General features: G+C 49.7%; 1 protein-coding gene across 1 annotated transcript in view; it reads right to left on the reverse strand.

The window, feature by feature from the left end:
* LOC135506046 (DNA polymerase zeta catalytic subunit-like) overlaps positions 1-18,379 on the reverse strand; it is a 148,579-nt gene that overhangs the window by 104,887 nt on the left and 25,313 nt on the right. The window contains exons 2-3 of the mRNA XM_064925413.1: positions 6,856-7,045; positions 6,444-6,518 (exon numbers count right to left, since the gene is read on the reverse strand). Coding sequence (XP_064781485.1) covers positions 6,444-6,518; positions 6,856-7,045 — 265 coding nt within the window. The remainder of the gene's footprint in view (positions 1-6,443; positions 6,519-6,855; positions 7,046-18,379) is intronic.

The following is an 18,379-nucleotide window of genomic DNA, read 5'->3' on the forward strand; positions in this document are numbered from 1 at the left end:
TTGTTGAATCTTGTTATGTTCATACAAATATTTACACATATTAAGTTTGCTGAAAAGAAATGCAGTTGACAGTGAAAAGAAGTTTCTTTTTTTGCTGAGTTTACTTCCAACCTGAGTCCTGTTTCAGTAGTAATGAAATCAGACCTTGTTGAGAACCTGAAAGTCTAAACATGTTATAGGATTAATTAAAACACTCTAATAATGGACCTTTGAGTACATCAAAGAAGGTCTGATATACCTCCACTGGTATACCATTAAGCACTGGTGTTTTTCCAAACGGAAAATATTTAATTCCATCAGTTCCTCCTCTGTATTTTGGCCTTCACACAAGTGTTTCTGTACATTTGTTAATTTTACATGATTATTATTAGGAAAGTAATCCTTACAGTTAACACCATTCAGTAGAGATGGAAGACAAAATAAAACATACGCTTAAAATATTTTGATTCCTCTTTCAAAATATAATATGGTGAATCATGGATGACTGTCATTTGTAATGAGTTTATGTCAATTATTTCTGGTAGCATTTCTATGTTGAAGTTTCCTGAAATATGTAGTGTATTTTCCATACAATATGCTTTATTTTTGTAATAAATTCCACTTGATCATTCTTTTGGTTTTTCCTGTATTTTGTGCCCCTATCGTAGTTTCCATGACCTGTTATTTCCTCTATTCATTCATCTCTTCTGACCTAAACTGCTTGTTTTAATGAGTATTGTATTGAATAACCTCCAAATGTGTCCCATACAATACGCGAATCTGCTGTATCTACATTGTGTAGAAAAATGACCATTTCAAATTACTTCGTCTTCGTTAAGAACAAATTGTCATCCGGTAGGCTTTGATTACATTTCCAATATCCCCGTCAATGTGGAAATGCTGTAAGAGTTATGTGGAGGCCAATTAGATGGTGGTCCGATCGCATTCGTTATCCTATTAATACTTTAACTCTTGATGCTAGAAAGAATAAGGCCAGGAAGTAGTCAAGATGGCTATCTTGATTTAGCCTCCTCCATGTAAATCTCACTAGGTCAGGGATTTCAGCCTCCATATATCCACTAGTTCTAATGTATCCATTATCTCCTTAAGTGCATGAGGGTGATAGTTTGTAGTGTGATTTCCTTTACGGTGTTTAAAACCGTATTATAATCTCCCACCATAATAATAGATCAATTAATTGCTGGTGAGCTCAATAGATGACTATATATATACACTTTAGAAGAAGTGTCGCTCATCATTATTTTTGCCCATATAGATGAATTAGTCCAATCTGTTTTTGGTCCAATAACATATTTAAAAGGATTCATCTTCCTTGAGGATCAGTTTGCACAGTCGGATCAAAATTGTTGTTAATTAATATAGTCACACCTTTTGAGTTTCTTTGCCCATGACAAAAATATATTTCTCCCCCTGTCCCTTTTCTACCCAACCCCATCTATATTTGTAGTGAGTTTCTTGTAAACAATAGATTATATTCTTTCTATTTTCTTTCTATTTTAGCCAAGTAAAAAGTATCTTTTTTGAACAATCTGCTAAGCCATTACAATTGTAACTGGCTTTACTTAGTTCCCCACTTACCATAATGATTGATCAATTATACTTTCCACAACCAGTGTATGTAAACTTACCATCAAAAACCACCATGATGATTAAGTGTCCATTTAGCTGTACCATAATATTTGCACGGTTAAGAATAATGTAGATGCAATTGTGTAAACCTCCAATTTTCCTAATATTCCACCCACATAACTAGGAGGTCTGTTGTCACTAAGACCATCAGACCATCTCCCTCATGATGCACAAAGGCAAAACCTTGGCCACCAAATTGGCATCGGCCAAGGGAAATATGAGCAGTCCCATGATAAAATAATTAAATACTGGCACCCTTCACTTACACATTCAAAGCCCCATAGGTCTATTGCATATCAATGAGGGTGCTTTTTAAGAGAGGGAACCTACCAAATAACATGGAAAACAGTCAGACAAATAAACTATAATAATAGATCATATTAATAAGAAATAATAACAGCACAATATTATAGATTCATGCTCATATTAGGAAAGACCTAGCAAAGGCTACAAGCATGTCAGCCCAGCCTGCTCAGTTCATTGGATCCAATTGTTTGGGGGGAAAAAACAAGAAAAATTAAGAGGAAAAAGACCTATAAATATCGCAAGACCAGTTCTTTATGTCCATTACATGTACACTGCCTGTCGGCAGAGACACGTTTCATGTAGTACTTATTATAAACGGTTTTATTCCAACAAAAAGGAATAATGAAAAAGGAACATATTTTTACTGGCTGGCAGGATGTGTCTTAAGCATCACACTACCCATACAGGGATACATAAGTTACAATCACAATCGACCCTGACACAGCCATGGCACAACAGCAAACACGGCATGCAGTACTGACAATCCAAAGCGAGTAAACCTGGAAAACCAACCCTCTCTCCATCCACACATATTCCAGGGCCATTTCTCTATCACCTCAGCTGTTTTTATATATATATATATATATATATATATATATATATATATATATATATATATATAGAGGATAGAGGCCTATATCATTAGAATCAAGAATATAAGGGTAGCATAAATAGTGCATGTAAAAATATTAAATACCCTTCTCGCTTAGAGAAGTGCTTCCATAAGCCAGTTAAATGAGTCGGCTCTACCGTTAACTTTAACCAGTTTAACCCCGTGTTACCCAGCCAGCCGCACACCAATAGAGACAACAACACTGTTGACAATACCCAATCCATTTTCCGGTGTGTATTGGAACAATAATACGTCCTTCACATTTTTAATATTGAGATGTATTTTTTTAAATGTAAAAGGACAATGACACCAATTACTTTAGGATTGTATAGGCTCACTCCAGTAGATAACCTAGACAGGTTTTAAATTCTGTAATGCTTTATCCTAGCCCTACATTAGATCAATTCATATTTATTACATCTTCAATTCTATTTGTTCCGATTCACATCCGCCAAAAAGGGTTGAACTATCTAACCGCTTTTAAGTCATAATATACCCCCATCTCTACAATTAGGCCATACCATCGAAAAAATAAAGTATTTTTTAAAAATTTTATGTAAAGCCTTACCCATCTTCGCCTTCCCCTAAATCAAAACCTGATTTTGAGTCCATATCGCCCAAAGTTCGATATTGCCTAAATAAAAAAAGGATAAGTCCATCTTACCCGTTTCGCATTCCCAAAAGTCCAACCTTATTTTAAGTCCACATAGTCTACGGTTCTGTACTGCATTAAAAAAAAATGTTAATCATGCATACATATTTTTAAATATAAAAAAATAAAAATACATCCATAATTGTAATGTGTAATGCGGGGGCAAATGTGTATCGGAACTACTTCCGCAGGAGCTAGCTGTCACTCACAGCCTCGTTGTAATCTTCAAGTCCTTGAACAGTTGATTGTTTCCCTAGAATGTATCAACCACCAGATGAACTTTCTGCTTCTCTGCTCAGAGCCTTTTGAAAGTGGAGTACAGGGACCATCATCTCTCCACTATTTCATGGGGAAATTGTTCATTAATAGAGAACGGGGTGTTCTTCACCTCCCTACCCTGTTGTAGCAAGGCAATCTTCATTTGTAGTAAATTAGCATAGCTACTATCGGACAGGGCTTTCCCTCCCCTCTGCCACCGAAACAGTGAGCCCTTTGAAAATCAATTGTATCTTGAGATTACGTTTTATAAAAAACCTTAAGTTTTTCCACTGTTGACTTGAGTTTCCATTTTCATTCTCCTTTATTCCCATTATAACAATATTATTCTTCATACTTCTGCACTTTAGATCAAGTCATTCGGCTTTCATTGATTGATTATCATACCGTAGCCTCTCCATAGAGTCCACAGTAGTTTTCAATAACTTATTTTCCGCTCGTCTATCTTCCATCATTTTATTACTGTAATCAATTCCTGTTTTTAAGGCCTCAACCTCCCCCAGTTGCCCAGGCAATATATACAGTTTTTAAGGCCTCAACCTCCCCCAGTTGCCCAGGCAATATATACAGTTTTTAAGGCCTCAACCTCCCCCAGTTGCCCAGGCAATATATACAGTTTTTAAGGCCTCAACCTCCCCCAGTTGCCCAGGCAATATATCCTGTTTTTAAGGCCTCAACCTCCCCCAGTTGCCCAGGCAATATATACAGTTTTTAAGGCCTCAACCTCCCCCAGTTGCCCAGGCAATATATCCTGTTTTTAAGGCCTCAACCTCCCCCAGTTGCCCAGGCAATATATACAGTTTTTAAGGCCTCAACCTCCCCCAGTTGCCCAGGCAATATATACAGTTTTTAAGGCCTCAACCTCCCCCAGTTGCCCAGGCAATATATACAGTTTTTAAGGCCTCAACCTCCCCCAGTTGCCCAGGCAATATATACAGTTTTTTTACTGCTCTCTCGTACTTGTAAGCAATGCTCTTCTGGAGACATTGTTATAAAAACACTCCCCTCCAATGTTAAATTTGTAATTTTAAAATGGCAGCTTCCATTCAGATTCGCTCGCAGAGCTCGAGGAAAGGTCTCCCCTTGTTCACTTCGATGTATCGGATTGTTTCTCGAGCATATCAAAATGCTGATCAATAAATAGTTCAAGGTTCTCTATATTGTCCAGAATGTTTGTTTTCACAGTTATCAGCGAATCCCTAGTTTTAGGATTAATTCACGGGACAAGCTGTGCCTACCACGCTGACATTTGCCACGTCATCAGCCCCAGCCTTTGTCTGTCCTATATTAATAATAATAACGTAGGCCACAGTGACAGTTCACCCCCGAGTGACTGATCTGAAACGAGACAGGGGCTCCAGATATCGGCTCATGAACTCTCAGTCAGGCTGAGGAGCAGACAGTGTGGCAGTTAGTCTCCCTCTCTCTCCACCCTCAGGGAGACAGGGACTGATTCTGTAGGTGGAGAGGGAGGGAGACAGGGACTGATTCTGAGGGTGGAGAGAGAGGGAGACAGGGACTGATTCTGAGGGTGGAGAGAGAGGGAGACAGGGACTGATTCTGAGGGTGGAGAGAGAGGGAGACAGGGACTGATTCTGTAGGTGGAGAGAGAGGGAGACAGGGACTGATTCTGAGGGTGGAGAGAGAGGGAGACAGGGACTGATTCTGAGGGTGGAGAGAGAGGGAGACAGGGACTGATTCTGAGGGTGGAGAGAGAGGGAGACAGGGACTGATTCTGAGGGTGGAGAGAGAGGGAGACAGGGACTGATTCTGAGGGTGGAGAGAGAGGGAGACAGGGACTGATTCTGAGGGTGGAGAGAGAGGGAGACAGGGACTGATTCTGAGGGTGGAGAGAGAGGGAGACAGGGACTGATTCTGAGGGTGGAGAGAGAGGGAGACAGGGACTGATTCTGAGGGTGGAGAGAGAGGGAGACAGGGACTGATTCTGAGGGTGGAGAGAGAGGGAGACAGGGACTGATTCTGAGGGTGGAGAGAGAGGGAGACAGGGACTGATTCTGAGGGTGGAGAGAGAGGGAGACAGGGACTGATTCTGAGGGTGGAGAGAGAGGGAGACAGGGACTGATTCTGAGGGTGGAGAGAGAGGGAGACAGGGACTGATTCTGAGGGTGGAGAGAGAGGGAGACAGGGACTGATTCTGAGGGTGGAGAGAGAGGGAGACAGGGACTGATTCTGAGGGTGGAGAGAGAGGGAGACAGGGACTGATTCTGAGGGTGGAGAGAGAGGGAGACAGGGACTGATTCTGAGGGTGGAGAGAGAGGGAGACAGGGACTGATTCTGAGGGTGGAGAGAGAGGGAGACAGGGACTGATTCTGAGGGTGGAGAGAGAGGGAGACAGGGACTGATTCTGAGGGTGGAGAGAGAGGGAGACAGGGACTGATTCTGAGGGTGGAGAGAGAGGGAGACAGGGACTGATTCTGAGGGTGGAGAGAGAGGGAGACAGGGACTGATTCTGAGGGTGGAGAGAGAGGGAGACAGGGACTGATTCTGTAGGTGGAGAGAGAGGGAGACAGGGACTGATTCTGAGGGTGGAGAGAGAGGGAGACAGGGACTGATTCTGAGGGTGGAGAGAGAGGGAGACAGGGACTGATTCTGAGGGTGGAGAGAGAGGGAGACAGGGACTGATTCTGAGGGTGGAGAGAGAGGGAGACAGGGACTGATTCTGAGGGTGGAGAGAGAGGGAGACAGGGACTGATTCTGAGGGTGGAGAGAGAGGGAGACAGGGACTGATTCTGAGTGCTGACACCGAGTGCTCTGTACTATATAAGCCTAGCAATCAATATCAACATAGTCAGCATCATAGTCATGAGCAGTCAGAGAGAGAGAATACCACTCTCCAACAAGAGAAACACAGGATCAATACTAAGACAGGCCATTACAGGTCAAACCAAAAACACAGACCAGTGAGAAGCACCAGCTAAGGCAAAACCAGTAGAACACCCTCCTCACCTTTTGACCATCTGAGGATTGTACAGATAGATCTTCATAAACGTCTTCTCTTTGGCATGGTATCCATAAAAAGGCCTGTGGAGAGAGGGAGTGACCACTGTCAGACAAATCTCTTGGGAAAACATCACCATACCCGATTATGGACTTGACCTATTCACCTTCTAGCATTGACGCCGTCAGGCTCTAGACTAAACTCTGGCACTTTCTCAATTAGTCTTTTCTTGATTTCTCATGTCTTCCCTCTTTGCCTCCCACTCAAAACCCATAGGGAGGAGAATGGCTTAGGGGAGGAACATTGGGCCATCTCCTCCAATGTGGAAAGAGGATGGGAGGAATCGAGAAAAGCCTCTACTATGTAGTGAGTGACCCTACTAAAGAACGTTGATGTCTAAAAGAGTGAGCAGGTACTTACATGCCGGAGACCAGTGCCACCTTGAAGACGTGCTGCGTGTTGGAGGATGGGTTTCCCATGGACACATTGAGGGCCCTGTCGATGCTGAAGGCCACCTGACGCAGGTAGCTCTCCGCCTGCTGCCCATAGCCATCGTACAGCACATAGAGGTAGGGGAAGATGCCATGGAGGTGGAGACAGGTCTTCTGACCTGAGAGACAGGACAGAAAGAGGACACGCCTGGTTGAGAGGGAGTATTTTAGACAGGAGTTTGTTTTCATGTGAGACGGGAAGCTGTGGTACCAAACTCAGTTGGTTACCTCAACCCATAGTAACAATTGTGAAACTGGCACAGAGTCAAAAGACAAAGCAACTCAGCATTATACAGTGATATAAAACAAATGAAAGTAGTAGCCAGACTCTTAAAGTTAATTTACCAAAAAGCAAGCATGCCCACTTTAAACATATATTTAGTCTGTGATGCAGTCAGTCGAGTGACATGACTGCACTTACTAAGAGACTAGACTTGCACACAATGGAGATGGATTGGCCTCTGCTTAGGGAGGAGGAAATTCACCCAGTCCAGGAAAACAACTCTGACTTACACACTTTCCAACAACGGGAAGACAATTACCTCCAGCCAGCCAGCCTTGCTCAGGCATGTAAAGGAGCCTTGATTCATGAGTGCACGCCACCACACAGCGCAAAGCAGACCATTAGCTAAATAACTGAGTGGAGAGGGGGGGACGAGTCTCTCCATGATGGGGTGGGGGGTGTGTGTGACTGATATGGGATGAGGTCATCCTGAAGTCGTGTAGCGTGTTTAAAAAAAAAAATGTGTGTGACATCACTAAACGGAAGCCAAGCCATCTAAGACCTTACTGACTGATGGTCCAGCTCAGGTGTAGACTATTCCGGGCCTAACCTCATCACCAGGCTAGCTTGGGGAGGAAGGGTGATGCACCTATTCCGGGCCTAACCTCATCACCAGGCTAGCTTGGGGAGGAAGGGTGATGCACCTATTCCGGGCCTAACCTCATCGCCAGGCTAGCTTGGGGAGGAAGGGTGATGCACCTATTCCGGGCCTAACCTCATCACCAGGCTAGCTTGGGGAGGAAGGGTGATGCACCTATTCCGGGACTAACCTCATCACCAGGCTAGCTTGGGGAGGAAGGGTGATGCACCTATTCCGGGCCTAACCTCATCACCAGGCTAGCTTGGGGAGGAAGGGTGATGCACCTATTCCGGGCCTAACCTCATCACCAGGCTAGCTTGGGGAGGAAGGGTGATGCACCAGGACTAACCTCATCTAGCTTGGGGAGGAAGGGTGATGCACCTATTCCGGGCCTAACCTCATCACCAGGCTAGCTTGGGGAGGAAGGGTGATGCACCTATTCCGGGCCTAACCTCATCGCCAGGCTAGCTTGGGGAGGAAGGGTGATGCACCTATTCCGGGCCTAACCTCATCACCAGGCTAGCTTGGGGAGGAAGGGTGATGCACCTATTCCGGGCCTAACCTCATCACCAGGCTAGCTTGGGGAGGAAGGGTGATGCACCTATTCCGGGCCTAACCTCATCACCAGGCTAGCTTGGGGAGGAAGGGTGATGCACCTGACTATTCCGGGCCTAACCTCATCACCAGGCTAGCTTGGGGAGGAAGGGTGATGCACCTGACTATTCCGGGCCTAACCTCATCACCAGGCTAGCTTGGGGAGGAAGGGTGATGCACCTGACTATTCCGGGCCTAACCTCATCACCAGGCTAGCCTGGGGAGGAAGGGTGATGCACCTGACTATTCCGGGCCTAACCTCATCACCAGGCTAGCCTGGGGAGGAAGGGTGATGCACCTGACTATTCCGGGCCTAACCTCATCACCAGGCTAGCTTGGGGAGGAAGGGTGATGCACCTGACTATTCCGGGCCTAACCTCATCACCAGGCTAGCTTGGGGAGGAAGGGTGATGCACCTGACTATTCCGGGCCTAACCTCATCACCAGGCTAGCTTGGGGAGGAAGGGTGATGCACCTGACTATTCCGGGCCTAACCTCATCACCAGGCTAGCTTGGGGAGGAAGGGTGATGCACCTGACTATTCCGGGCCTAACCTCATCACCAGGCTAGCTTGGGGAGGAAGGGTGATGCACCTGACTATTCCGGGCCTAACCTCATCACCAGGCTAGCTTGGGGAGGAAGGGTGATGCACCTGACTATTCCGGGCCTAACCTCATCACCAGGCTAGCTTGGGGAGGAAGGGTGATGCACCTGACTATTCCGGGCCTAACCTCATCACCAGGCTAGCTTGGGGAGGAAGGGTGATGCACCTGACTATTCCGGGCCTAACCTCATCACCAGGCTAGCTTGGGGAGGAAGGGTGATGCACCTGACTATTCCGGGCCTAACCTCATCACCAGGCTAGCTTGGGGAGGAAGGGTGATGCACCTATTCCGGGCCTAACCTCATCACCAGGCTAGCTTGGGGAGGAAGGGTGATGCACCTGACTATTCCGGGCCTAACCTCATCACCAGGCTAGCTTGGGGAGGAAGGGTGATGCACCTGACTATTCCGGGCCTAACCTCATCACCAGGCTAGCCTGGGGAGGAAGGGTGATGCACCTGACTATTCCGGGCCTAACCTCATCACCAGGCTAGCTTGGGGAGGAAGGGTGATGCACCTATTCCGGGCCTAACCTCATCACCAGGCTAGCCTGGGGAGGAAGGGTGATGCACCTGACTATTCCGGGCCTAACCTCATCACCAGGCTAGCCTGGGGAGGAAGGGTGATGCACCTGACTATTCCGGGCCTAACCTCATCACCAGGCTAGCCTGGGGAGGAAGGGTGATGCACCTGACTATTCCGGGCCTAACCTCATCACCAGGCTAGCCTGGGGAGGAAGGGTGATGCACCTGACTATTCCGGGCCTAACCTCATCACCAGGCTAGCTTGGGGAGGAAGGGTGATGCACCTGACTATTCCGGGCCTAACCTCATCACCAGGCTAGCCTGGGGGAAGGGTGATGCACCTGACTATTCCGGGCCTAACCTCATCACCAGGCTAGCCTGGGGAGGAAGGGTGATGCACCTGACTATTCCGGGCCTAACCTCATCACCAGGCTAGCTTGGGGAGGAAGGGTGATGCACCTGACTATTCCGGGCCTAACCTCATCACCAGGCTAGCTTGGGGAGGAAGGGTGATGCACCTGACTATTCCGGGCCTAACCTCATCACCAGGCTAGCTTGGGGAGGAAGGGTGATGCACCTGACTATTCCGGGCCTAACCTCATCACCAGGCTAGCTTGGGGAGGAAGGGTGATGCACCTGACTATTCCGGGCCTAACCTCATCACCAGGCTAGCTTGGGGAGGAAGGGTGATGCACCTGACTATTCCGGGCCTAACCTCATCACCAGGCTAGCTTGGGGAGGAAGGGTGATGCACCTGACTATTCCGGGCCTAACCTCATCACCAGGCTAGCTTGGGGAGGAAGGGTGATGCACCTGACTATTCCGGGCCTAACCTCATCACCAGGCTAGCTTGGGGAGGAAGGGTGATGCACCTGACTATTCCGGGCCTAACCTCATCACCAGGCTAGCTTGGGGAGGAAGGGTGATGCACCTGACTATTCCGGGCCTAACCTCATCACCAGGCTAGCTTGGGGAGGAAGGGTGATGCACCTATTCCGGGCCTAACCTCATCACCAGGCTAGCTTGGGGAGGAAGGGTGATGCACCTGACTATTCCGGGCCTAACCTCATCACCAGGCTAGCTTGGGGAGGAAGGGTGATGCACCTGACTATTCCGGGCCTAACCTCATCACCAGGCTAGCCTGGGGAGGAAGGGTGATGCACCTGACTATTCCGGGCCTAACCTCATCACCAGGCTAGCTTGGGGAGGAAGGGTGATGCACCTGACTATTCCGGGCCTAACCTCATCACCAGGCTAGCTTGGGGAGGAAGGGTGATGCACCTATTCCGGGCCTAACCTCATCACCAGGCTAGCTTGGGGAGGAAGGGTGATGCACCTGACTATTCCGGGCCTAACCTCATCACCAGGCTAGCTTGGGGAGGAAGGGTGATGCACCTATTCCGGGCCTAACCTCATCACCAGGCTAGCCTGGGGAGGAAGGGTGATGCACCTGACTATTCCGGGCCTAACCTCATCACCAGGCTAGCCTGGGGAGGAAGGGTGATGCACCTGACTATTCCGGGCCTAACCTCATCACCAGGCTAGCCTGGGGAGGAAGGGTGATGCACCTGACTATTCCGGGCCTAACCTCATCACCAGGCTAGCCTGGGGAGGAAGGGTGATGCACCTGACTATTCCGGGCCTAACCTCATCACCAGGCTAGCTTGGGGAGGAAGGGTGATGCACCTGACTATTCCGGGCCTAACCTCATCACCAGGCTAGCCTGGGGAGGAAGGGTGATGCACCTGACTATTCCGGGCCTAACCTCATCACCAGGCTAGCTTGGGGAGGAAGGGTGATGCACCTATTCCGGGCCTAACCTCATCACCAGGCTAGCCTGGGGAGGAAGGGTGATGCACCTGACTATTCCGGGCCTAACCTCATCACCAGGCTAGCCTGGGGAGGAAGGGTGATGCACCTGACTATTCCGGGCCTAACCTCATCACCAGGCTAGCCTGGGGAGGAAGGGTGATGCACCTGACTATTCCGGGCCTAACCTCATCACCAGGCTAGCCTGGGGAGGAAGAGTGATGCACCTGACTATTCCGGGCCTAACCTCATCACCAGGCTAGCTTGGGGAGGAAGGGTGATGCACCTGACTATTCCGGGCCTAACCTCATCACCAGGCTAGCCTGGGGAGGAAGAGTGATGCACCTGACTATTCCGGGCCTAACCTCATCACCAGGCTAGCTTGGGGAGGAAGGGTGATGCACCTATTCCGGGCCTAACCTCATCACCAGGCTAGCTTGGGGAGGAAGGGTGATGCACCTGACTATTCCGGGCCTAACCTCATCACCAGGCTAGCTTGGGGAGGAAGGGTGATGCACCTGACTATTCCGGGCCTAACCTCATCACCAGGCTAGCTTGGGGAGGAAGGGTGATGCACCTGACTATTCCGGGCCTAACCTCATCACCAGGCTAGCCTTCTGCAGAGAAAATAATCTACACAACAATAACATCTAGCTATATCTGGAACCATGCAGAAGGAGACACGGGACGTGATCAAAACATACTGGAATCCCATTGGCTTTTTCTCAATTAAGCTATCCTCGATTCATTGCGATTCTTTACTCTCCGACTTCTCAAAGCCATTGGAGAAGGTCAAAGAACAGGGACCTTGGAAGGTGAGGAGATAGAATGCAAGCCACCACTAAACATCAGAGCGGGCAAACAGCATCAACCAAGACAGAGCAGCTCTCCAGAGAGTACCCTGTAGATAACTGTAGCAAACACAGCATGTGAACTGATTTCAACACACAGGCACCAACAAACTAGACGAAAATAACCCTTCACATCTACAGAGAGCAGCCCCATCTGACATCCAATCCCTTTCACAACCACAAAGAAACAGTCAGCGCACACGGCACACAGAGGGCCTCTCTAAGGACTGACAGACTGACAGGTAGACTGGTATAGAGCCCGCCGGGGGAGCAGAGGGCAAACAAAAGGAACTGTAAGGTAGGTACATTTGGGAGCATGTGTGGCAAGGAGGAGGTGTGTGTGTGGTGTTTCTGTTTTGTGTCTGTGTATGTGTGTGAGAGTGCATGCATGTGTGTGTGTGGTGTTTCTGTTTTGTGTCTGTGTGTGAGAGTGCATGCATGTGTGTGTGTGGTGTTTCTGTTTTGTGTCTGTGTATGTGTGTGAGAGTGCATGCATGTGTGTGTGTGGTGTTTCTGTTTTGTGTCTGTGTATGTGTGTGAGAGTGCATGCATGTGTGTGTGGCAAAAAAGGAAAATAGATCCACTCCTTTGACTGTGACATTACCCAGAGAGCCACACAAGGCAGCCAGCAGCACAAAGGACACCACCCTGGCAGGCAGAGAGCTCTCTGAGGGATGCATGTGCCTTGCTAGCAAAACAGTCGAGACACACAGACAACGCTGTTTGTGAGGCTGCTACTGCAGTTGCTAGGTAACGTAGGCCAGTGAGCAGCACAAGCCCCTGACAGACAGTGGGAAGATATAAACAAGTGATTCTTTCCACACAGCTGGCCTGTTCTCTCACACACTCTCTCACTCACACACACCGAGACAGAGAGAGTAGTGACTGAGGTCTAGGGAAGGAGAGAAAAGGAGAAAGGGAGAAGGATAAAGAGGTAGGGATAGATTGAGGACATGAGAGAGGGAGTTGTGAATGACTGAGGTCTAGGCCCTAGGGCTGTTCTCTCTCTTCCTGTCTGAGTATAATGTAGTCACCAAACACTCATCAGCTCCTGACCAATCGAGTGAGACTCACTGATTTGTGAATGGGAGGGAGGAACAGACCAGGGACTGTGGCGATATTGCAGGCAGGGCCATGAAAATCACACTGTCAAACTACTCCCTCTCTCAATCCATTCCCTATCCCCCTTTCTCCAAGCATCCATATCCATCTCTCTCTAGTCATCCCCTGTCCCTACCCAGCTCCCTCCCCCTCTCATCCCCATATCGTTCCCTCGCTCTTGATCACAATCTCTTCCTCTCTCTCATTCCCCATCCCTCCCCCCTCTCTCTAATTAACTCTCTCTCTCATTCTCTCTCTCTCTCTCATATTTCCTATTCATTCCTCCCTCCCTCTCAGTCTCTATCCCTCCACCTCTTTCATTCCCTATCCCTCCCTCTCATTCCCTATCCATCCCTCCCTCCCATTCCCTATCCATCCTTCGCCCCCATTCCCTATCCATCCCTCCCTCTCATTCCCTATCCATACATCCCTCTCATTCCCTATCCATCCTTCGCCCCCATTCCCTATCCATCCCTCTCTACCATTCCCATCCCCTATCCCTCCCTCTCATTCCCTATCCATCCCCCCTCTCATTCCCTATCCATCCTTCGCCCCCATTCCCTATCCATCCCTCTCTCCCATTCCATCCCTCTCCCATTCCCATCCCCTATCCCTCTCGCTCGTATTTCTTATTCATTCCTCCCTCCCTCTATCCCTCGCCCTCTCCCATCCCCTATCCCTCTCTCTCATATTTACTATTCATTCCTCCCTCCCTCTCATTCTCTATCCCTCCCCCTCTCTCATTCCCTATCCCTCCCTCTCATTCCCTATCCATCCCTCCCTCCCTCCCTCTCATTCCCTATCCATCCTTCGCCCCCATTCCCTATCCATCCCTCTCTCATTCCCATCCCCTATCCCTTTTGCTCGTATTTCTTATTCATTCCTCCCTCCCTCTCATTCCCTATCCCTCCCTCCCTCCCTCTCTCATTCCCTATCCCTCCCTCTCTCTCTCATTCCCTATCCCTCCCTCTCTCTCTCTCTCTCTCTCTCTCATTCCCTATCCATCCCTCTCTCATTCCCATCCCCTATCCCTCTTGCTCGTATTTCTTATTCATTCCTCCCTCCCTCTCATTCCCTATCCCTCCCTCCCTCCCTCCCTCTCTCATTCCCTATCCCTCCCTCTCTCTCTCATTCCCTATCCCTCCCTCCCTCTCTCTCTCTCTCTCTCATTCCCTATCCATCCCTCTCTCATTCCCATCCCCTATCCCTCTTGCTCGTATTTCTTATTCATTCCTCCCTCCCTCCCTCTCATTCCCTATCCATCCCTCCCTCCCTCCCTCCCTCTCATTCCCTATCCATCCTTCGCCCCCATTCCCCATCCATCCCTCTCTCATTCCCATCCCCTATCCCTTTTGCTCGTATTTCTTATTCATTCCTCCCTCCCTCTCATTCCCTATCCATCCCTCTCTCATTCCCATCCCCTATCCCTCTTGCTCGTATTTCTTATTCATTCCTCCCTCCCTCTCATTCCCTATCCCTCCCTCCCTCTCTCATTCCCTATCCATCCCTCCCTCTCATTCCCTATCCATCCCTCCCTCTCATTCCCTATCCATCCCCCTCTCATTCCCTATCCATCCCTCCCTCTCATTCCCTATCCATCCCTCCCTCTCATTCCCTATCCATCCCTCCCTCTCATTCCCTATCCATCCCCCTCTCATTCCCTATCCATCCCTCCCTCATTCCCTATCCATCCCTCCCTCATTCCCTATCCATCCCTCCCTCATTCCCTATCCATCCCTCTCTCATTCCCTATCCATCCCTCCCTCATTCCCTATCCATCCCTCCCTCTCATTCCCTATCCATCCCTCCCTCTCATTCCCTATCCATCCCTCCCTCATTCCCTATCCATCCCTCTCTCATTCCCTATCCATCCCTCTCTCATTCCCTATCCATCCCTCTCTCATTCCCTATCCATCCCTCCCTCTCATTCCCTATCCATCCCTCCCTCTCATTCCCTATCCATCCCTCGCCCTCATTCCCTATCCATCCCTCCCTCTCATTCCCTATCCATCCCTCCCTCTCATTCCCTATCCATCCCCCTCTCATTCCCTATCCATCCCTCCCTCATTCCCTATCCATCCCTCCCTCATTCCCTATCCATCCCTCCCTCATTCCCTATCCATCCCTCTCTCATTCCCTATCCATCCCTCCCTCATTCCCTATCCATCCCTCCCTCATTCCCTATCCATCCCTCCCTCTCATTCCCTATCCATCCCTCTCTCATTCCCTATCCATCCCTCTCTCATTCCCTATCCATCCCTCTCTCATTCCCTATCCATCCCTCTCTCATTCCCTATCCATCCCTCCCTCTCATTCCCTATCCATCCCTCCCTCTCATTCCCTATCCATCCCTCCCTCATTCCCTATCCATCCCTCCCTCATTCCCTATCCATCCCTCTCTCATTCCCTATCCATCCCTCCCTCATTCCCTATCCATCCCTCTCTCATTCCCTATCCATCCCTCTCTCATTCCCTATCCATCCCTCTCTCATTCCCTATCCATCCCTCTCTCATTCCCTATCCATCCCTCCCTCCCTCATTCCCTATCCATCCCTCCCTCATTCCCTATCCATCCCTCCCTCATTCCCTATCCATCCCTCCCTCATTCCCTATCCATCCATCCATCCCTCCCTCCCATCCCCTATCCCTCTCTCTCGCATTTCTTATTCATTCCTCCCTCCCTCTCATTCCCTATCCCTCCCTCTCTCATTCCCTATCCATCCCTCTCTCATTCCCTATCCATCCCTCCCTCTCATTCCCTCTCCATCCCTCCCTCTCATTCCCTCTCCATCCCTCCCTCTCATTCCCTCTCCATCCATCCCTCTCTCATTCCCTATCCATCCCATCCCCTATCCCTCTCTCTCGCATTTCTTATTCATTCCTCCCTCCCTCTCATTCCCTATCCCTCACTCTCTCATTCCCTATCCATCCCTCTCTCATTCCCTATCCATCCCTCCCTCTCATTCCCTCTCCATCCCTCCCTCTCATTCCCTCTCATTCCCTCTCATTCCCTCTCCATCCATCCCTCTCTCATTCCCTATCCATCCCTCCCTCTCATTCCCTCTCCATCCCTCCCTCTCATTCCCTCTCCATCCCTCCCTCTCATTCCCTCTCCATCCCTCCCTCTCATTCCCTCTCCATCCATCCCTCTCTCATTCCCTATCCATCCCTCCCTCTCATTCCCTCTCCATCCCTCCCTCTCATTCCCTCTCCATCCCTCCCTCTCATTCCCTCTCCATCCCTCCCTCTCATTCCCTCTCCATCCATCCCTCTCTCATTCCCTACCCATCCCTCCCTCCCATCCCCTATCCCTCCCTCTCCATCCCCTCTCCATCCCTCCCTCTCATTCCCTCTCCATCCCTCCCTCTCATTCCCTCTCCATCCCTCCCTCTCATTCCCTCTCCATCCCTCCCTCTCATTCCCTCTCCATCCCTCCCTCTCATTCCCTCTCCATCCCTCCCTCTCATTCCCTCTCCATCCCTCCCTCTCATTCCCTCTCCATCCCTCCCTCCCATTCCCTCTCCATCCCTCCCTCCCATCCCCTATCCATCCCTCCCTCCCTCCCTCTCATTTCCTATCCATCCTTCCCTCCCATTCCCTCTCCATCCCTCCCTCCAATCCCCTATCCATCCCTCCCTCCCATCCCCTATCCATCCCTCCCTCCCTCCCTCCCATCCATCCCTCCCTCCCTCCCTCCATCCCTTTCTCTCGCATTTCTTATTCATTCCTCCGTCCCTCTCATTCCCTATCCATCCCTCCCTCCCTCCCATATCCATCCCTCCCTCTCATTCCCTATCCATCCCTCCCTCTCATTCCCTATCCACCCCTCCCTCTCATTCCCTATCCATCCCTCCCTCTCATTCCCTATCCATCCCTCCCTCCCATTTCCTATCCATCCCTCCCTCCCATTTCCTATCCATCCCTCCCTCCCATTCCCTATCCCTCTCTCCTTCCCATTCCCTATCCCTCTCTCCCTCCCATTTCCTATCCATCCCTCTCATTCCCTATCCATCCCTCCCTCTCATTTCCTTTCCATCCTTCCCTATCCCTCCCTCTCATTCCCTATCCATCCCATCCCCTATCCCTCCCGCTCATTCCCTCCCTCCCATCCCCTATCCCTCCCTCCCATGCCCTATCCATCCCTCCCTCTCATTCCCTATCCATCCCTCTCATTCCCTATCCACCCCTCCCTCTCATTCCCTATCCATCCCTCCCTCCCATTCCATATCCATCCCTCCCTCTCATTCCCTATCCATCCCTCCCTCTCATTCCCTATCCACCCCTCCCTCTCATTCCCTATCCATCCCTCCCATTTCCTATCCATCCCTCCCTCCCTCCCATTCCCTATCCATCCCTCCCATTCCCTATCCCTCTCTCCTTCCCATTCCCTATCCCTCTCTCCCTCCCATTTCCTATCCATCCCTCTCATTCCCTATCCATCCCTCTCTCATTCCCTATCCATCCCTCACTCATTCCCTATCCATCCCTCCCTCTCATTTCCTATCCATCATTCCCTCCCATTCCCTATCCCTCCCTCTCATTCCCTATCCATCCCTCCCTCTCATTCCCTATCCATCCCTCCCTCCCATTCCCTCATCCCTTACCCCTCCCCATCTCATCCCTTACCCCTCCCCATCTCATCCCTTATCCCTCCCCATCTCATCCCTTATCCCTCCCCATCTCATCCCTTATCCCTCCCCATCTCATCCCTTATCCCTCCCCATCTCATCCCTAATCCCTCCCCATCTCATCCCTAATCCCTCCCCATCTCATCCCTTATCCCTCCCCATCTCATCCCTTATCCCTCCCCATCTCATCCCTTATCCCTCCCCATCTCATCCCTTATCCCTCCCCATCTCATCCCTTATCCCTCCCCATCTCATCCCTAATCCCTCCCCATCTCATCCCTTATCCCTCCCCATCTCATCCCTTATCCCTCCCCATCTCATCCCTTATCCCTCCCCTCCAGGTCTGCATCAGGGTTGACACAGCATTATGGCAGCAGTTCTAGTGTCAGTAATGTACTGAAGTGGTACAGTCAGAGTGGCACGTTGTTGCCTGCGAGCTGCTATTATGCAGACAGACCTGTGGATCACTCCAAGATAGCT

Source organism: Oncorhynchus masou, chromosome 19, assembly GCF_036934945.1.
Source record: "Oncorhynchus masou masou isolate Uvic2021 chromosome 19, UVic_Omas_1.1, whole genome shotgun sequence".
Lineage (NCBI taxonomy): Eukaryota > Metazoa > Chordata > Actinopteri > Salmoniformes > Salmonidae > Oncorhynchus > Oncorhynchus masou.